At 40.3% G+C, this 6,000-nt stretch overlaps 1 protein-coding gene across 1 annotated transcript; it reads left to right on the top strand.

The window, feature by feature from the left end:
• The first annotated feature begins 1,193 nt into the window (after nucleotides 1-1,193).
• On the top strand, nucleotides 1,194-5,461 carry rdh1 (retinol dehydrogenase 1). Its single transcript, XM_058654080.1, has 6 exons — nucleotides 1,194-1,296; nucleotides 1,707-1,742; nucleotides 1,830-2,160; nucleotides 2,912-3,170; nucleotides 4,730-4,893; nucleotides 4,991-5,461. The coding sequence occupies exons 1-6, from the start codon at nucleotides 1,294-1,296 to the stop codon at nucleotides 5,215-5,217; spliced, it is 1,020 nt and encodes a 339-aa protein (XP_058510063.1). The 5' UTR covers nucleotides 1,194-1,293; the 3' UTR covers nucleotides 5,218-5,461.
• Nucleotides 5,462-6,000: the final 539 nt, after the last annotated feature.

A 6,000-nucleotide genomic window follows, 5' to 3' on the forward strand; every position in this document is an offset into this window, starting at 1 on the left:
TGTTTTTTTCTGTACCTACTATGAAAAATGACTGGATTTCTGTGACGCAGATTGTCCAGAGAGAACGTTTGCTACAAAAGGAGCTGAAAAATTGTGCACTTGAAAGATGTTGTTTGTGAATCAGTGATAGTTGATAAATAAAAAAAGAAATTCTATGTATTTTTTTATTCTTATTTTAATGCATTTTTTTATTTTATATTTTAATACATTTTTTATTGTTTTATGTTTTTTTTTGTAATGCATCGTAAAGTAACATAAAGGTCACATGACATGTTTTCCTTTGAGTGTGTAAGCAATAGCAGCTGAAATTAGGTGAAAGGGGAGTCTATCACGGTTACACCTATAGGCCCATGTGACCTGATAGTTATGCTGTAAAAGGTGATAAACATTTACAAAGTACAGGGGAAGCATTAATAGGAGGCTACATACACACACACACGTCTCTTTCCATCAAGCAACCAAGAAAATATACAACCATGTGAATATTTTTCTTTTTCCTTTGAAGTTTTATAAATTTGAGAAGAAAGTGAGTGGCTGTGTTGGACCATGACTATTTTATTTGTGTATATCATTGTAATTTTGTTTTAAATGTCCAAAAATCTACTCACCTTAAAGTTAAAAGTAGCTTGTTTAAAATAGAGTAAAAGGTACCTAGTTACTTTTTTAACAAGGTTGGGGTTCTTTCTTGTGTCGTGCAAAAAGGTCAAGGGGACACAAATCTCACATGAATTGTTTTTAATTAAAGGCAAACCTTTAGCAATTAAAGTGCTGACAAAATAAAATATGTAAACACAAAATGCATCAGTCAAAATGGGTCAAAGGTCACAAATGTTTCAACGTTCTCACTCACTCAGGGACCTGAATTAACACCAATTCATCTGTCCTCATCATTAAGCACCAAAGTCTCCGGTGTGTGATTTTTTAATTTTTAATTTATTTATCTCCACTTCCACCTACTCAGTCGCCAAGACACTATTAAACTAAACCTGAATTTAGCCTTACAGCATGTACTTTTCTGTTTATGTACATGTGTCACATACCTGGCAGTTGACTTCATTTTAAGGACAGAACGTATACGTGTAATAATGAAGAACAGGCTTGTAGACATGGTGACAGAGGTAATGTGAGGTAAAAGAGAAAGGGTGGCCTCAGTTATGAGGTAAACAGATATAGACACCATGGACTCTGACCGTATGTTAAAGTCAGTCCGCCCAGCAACTCGGTTATAATTTCTCGTGGTGCCTTCTGTGCTGACAAAGACAGGCTCACGTCCAACAACTCCACACTGCAGTGATGGTACGTGTGCGACATTATTAGTGTTATTACTGTTGTTGTTGTTGTTAGTTGCGCAGCTTAAATGACTACTAGTTTTAGTTTGGTGTTCATTGGAAGCACCATGACTGATGACATTTATAAAACAACTTGTACCGTAGCTGAACTCAAATCCTCGACCAGTTAAAAGGTGTATTACAGTATATATATCATTATTATTATTATTACAATAATGCAGACATTTGTCATTTCTGTGTTAATGCCGCAGATCTCACAAAGGTTCATGAGGAGAGGTTATACAGTAGAGAAGTGAAAGCTGCTGGTCATTAATGTATATTGATTATGGAATTACCATCTGGATTTACATGTAAATCTTTAACGGTGTGGAAGCTCTGACGTTTTAACATCATCTTCTTTTTTTTTGCTCCTCTCAGGTGTCAACTGATAATTTAATGATATATTTATCAGAGGTCAGTGAGTGTCTTTTTCCCCTTCTATTTCCTCCAGTTGTATGGAAAAGAATATAATAATTATTAAATGTTAACTGTGGGTTTTAGGTATTCCTGTCTCACCCGGTGCTAACCTCTGCTTTACTTGCGCTCACCATCGCTCGCATCATTTGGTACATCAGAGACTCCTACAAGGTTTGTGGCTTCAGCCAGAAGCATGTGTTCATCACCGGCTGTGACAGCGGCTTTGGGAATCTGCTGGCCCGACAGCTGGACGCCAAAGGTTTCCGCGTCATAGCCGCTTGTCTGACAGAGAAAGGTGCAGCAGATTTGTCTGCGGCGGCCTCCTCCAGACTGAAGACCATCCAGCTGAATGTTACAGACAGTGCGAGCATCAAGAGGGCAGTGGAGTTTGTGAGCAGGGAGGTTGGAGAGCGAGGCAAGCTGGGCCGCACACACACACACACACACACACACACACACACACACACACACATACACACACTTAGATAGGGTGCCAGTCAGAGCGAGGCACTTGGGGAGATAAGGCAACCTGCACCATATCATCAACTCATCATTCTCCCACTCTCAGAATTTAAACAAGAGTTTTACAAGAATCATTTCAAATAAGACGCCACCATTTATGTGCTTCTCCAAACCTGAAAGTTTGAATTATTTTCTTAATCACACATGCGAGGAAAAAAAATCATTGTTTTAACTACAACCACATATCTGTGAAGGTATGAACACGCTTGAGGTTTCTTGAAGATGTTTCTTCTCTCCTCCAAGAGGCTTCTTCACTTTTGTGCAAAAATAAAATGCACACACAGCACAGTATGTATGCATTTATCCACAGGGGCGAAAAGGGAGCCATTATCTACATCAAATGTAATAATATGTACAGTATGTGAAATGCTATGAATTGAAGAGGTGATGGTATTTTTTCAGCCTTTGATACAGATTCTGGTAAAGTAGCTGAACACCCACCGTGTTAATCTAACCATTCCCCTAATCCAAGGCCTGATGTAACAATTGTGAAACCAATGTGGAATATTGAGTTTATCTTCTTTTAGTTTAGGTTTGTATTTGAGCAGTTGAGTAATTTAACCTAAAGATAAAGAAAAGTCATTAAAATAATGTATTCAACTTAGAGTGACAGCTGATTGTTTCCCTGCCTCTTCTCGCTGCAGGTCTGTGGGGGTTGGTGAACAATGCTGGCAGGTCCACACCCATCGGCCCAATAGATTGGCTGTGTATAGAGGATTTCACCAAGGTGTTGAATGTGAACCTGATTGGTGTCGTCGATGTGACTCTCCAGAGTCTGCCTCTGCTAAAGAAAGCCCAGGGCAGGGTGGTGAATGTGGCCAGTATTCTGGGCAGACTGGCCCTCACCGGTGGAGGCTACAGCCTGTCCAAACATGGAGTGGAAGCCTTTTCTGACAGCCTCAGGTAAAGAGGCACTAAAGTGATACATACATACTGCGAGGACAACAAACGACAAACATAAACACCTTTAGACAACAGTTGTTTTTGTTGAGTTAAATACCTTTGGGCTCCAAACTGTTTGGGGCCCAACTGCGTGGAAGTTAGGGATATTCGTGTTTTGTAGAACAGCTCAAGTCTCATATCCATGAAATGACTCAATCAGTAATATATTCTTATGTAGTCCAATGTGTTTTATCGAATTATGTTTATGGAAAAAAGAAAAAAGGTTGTGGAAGCCTTTTCTGACAGCCTCAGGCAAAGAGGCACTAAAGTAATACATACACAAATACTGCGAGGACTTTAGAGGCAACACAACATACCATTCCTTAAGACAACAGTTGTGTTTGTCTTGTCAAATATCTTTGGGCTCCAAACTGATTGGAAGTTAGAGATATTTTAGAGTTTTGTAGAACTGCTCAAGTGTCATATCCATGAAATCACACAATTACATTTTTGAATATGTTTTATAGAATTATTTCATTATTTTTAAAGCAACTATTAGCTCTAAGATGACTAATAACCCACGAGAGACAAAAGTGTCACTTTCATTATAATATGAACCACCATTTATGACACTGCATTCAGCTACAAACCTTAAAGTCAACTTAAAGGCCCAGTGTGTGACATTTAGGGGGCTGATTAGCAGAAAATCGAAAAGAAAGGACAGAGATGATGAAAGAAACTATTCCGGACTTGCAAACGTGGCAATCTTATCTTCTCAGGCGTCCCCAAAAAAATCAACCGACAACCCAGAATCATTGATTAAAAAAAGCTCATGACTGCTCACCTGAAACTGAGATTACTACACAAACAAAGAAGGACGCACAACATCCACAGAAATCTGATGCAGAAACCAACAAAAAGGGAAACAGCAGGTAGAATAGAGAGAGAGAGAGAGTCCGGGGTGACCAACCTTTTTTTAAATCAAGATATACTTGACATGGAAATGTATATATTTTTCTACCTTGGTGCTCTAGCACTGGGACAGTGTGGAGCTGTGACAGATGACAAAAAAAACAATCCAAACTGACTCAAGCCCGTGCACAATCTGGTTTTTTTTTTACGAGCGTCAATGAATGCAACACAGTGGTGACTTTTTAGGGCTCCCAGTCCAGACCTTCAGTGCACAGACGGGAGTTCTGGCTCGGGCAGAGATTCCAAACTACCTGACACTGACAGCCACAACAGTGAGGGGGGGCGTGGAGTTGGCGCAGTACAGCGAAAATATGACCAAAGGGTTGATTAAATATTAAAGTTTATTTAAAGTTTTAAATTAGTCAGAGATCTACTGGTTGGGCATCCAGGGTTTGCACAATTTCTTTCCAAGAAAGACAAGTGCGTGGATTCTTGACATCTGTAAGAAGCAAGGATGAGCCAAATGTATGCAAAGAAAATCTGAGCTGGCCCTGCACTGTGCAGTCTCTCCTTCTTACACACTGGCTCTTTAACATGAAATGAAGTTGTTGACAGATGTTAAAATGTTTCTGGAAACATACAGTAACTGTCTGCAACTTTCTCTGTAGGAAAGACATGAAGCCCTTTCGTGTCAAAGTCAGCATCATTGAGCCCGGTTTCTTTAAGACAGCTGTGACGCAGCAGGACCTGATTGAAGCTGACTTGAGGCGACTGTGGTCTCTCCTTCCTCAAGATGTGAAAGCCTCATATGGAGCCACGTACCTCGAAGACTGTCAGTGGAACTTTGATTTCATTTGTGTGTCATTTTTTCTTTTCTCTTTTTTTTTGGTAACGCTTTGTCTCATGTGTTTCTTCTCGTCCCCCTTCAGATGTGAAAGCTCAGAACTTCTCCTTGGGTGTCTTGTGCAGTCCAGATATCTCCAAGGTGACCTGGTGCATGCAGCACGCGCTGACAGCGTGTTTCCCTCGCACACGTTACAGTGCAGGCTGGGATGCCAAGCTTCTCTGGATTCCTCTGTCCTACTGCCCTTCATTCATTTCAGACTTTATCATAAAAGTGATTCTTCCGCCACCTACAGGTGAAACAAACACGTAGCAGACACTTGTAACAGGGACGGCACCAGGATTTCAGTGTTGGGTGGGCCGTTTAATTGCATTTAAACTGGTAATACTGCAGTGGATGATGATTCATGTCTATGGTTGTTTATCTCAGATTCATTTCAACATAAGCATATTCATGGCTCCAGCTTGGAATCATAAAAAAAAGGCTGCGTAATCTATGTTTGTTTCTTGTTTATGTATGATATGTGAATCAATAAATCCATTCATTTAGAACATTACATGAAATGACTTGATTATCATTCATGAGGGAAACATCTGGTCTGGTCAGGGTGAAAACGCCAGGGCCGCTTGAGTCCCAGTCCGTCCCTGGGCATAAATGACACATTAAAAAAACCAAAGCTGTGTAGTATAGTATAAAATGATTGGCTGGACTTTGGACATGCTTGATCTAAAGCAAAACAGGCATAATTTAATGAGGCAGGTGTAGACCTACAGTATAGTACAGGGGTCTGCAACCTGCGGACCCAAACGCACGAGACAGACACTATATAGGGAAGAGGGAATCAAGGGCAGGTGCGATTGATTACTAAAGGATCACCAGGTGAAGTGCATGAGGTAATTAGGGGCGATGTGTCAAAACAACTGAGGAAACTACGCGACAGGAAGACATGACATTTACCAAAATAAAAGGGGAAGTGAAAATCAAACCCACACCAAAAGTGACATGAACTTTACGTGACTTTAAACCTAAACTAACTGGGTCCCTTCTAGCCTTTCTTCCTGTCAAAGTGAACACCTCTTATTTAGAGGCCATAAA

The sequence above is a fragment of the Solea solea genome, chromosome 2 (genome assembly GCF_958295425.1).
Source record: "Solea solea chromosome 2, fSolSol10.1, whole genome shotgun sequence".
Lineage (NCBI taxonomy): Eukaryota > Metazoa > Chordata > Actinopteri > Pleuronectiformes > Soleidae > Solea > Solea solea.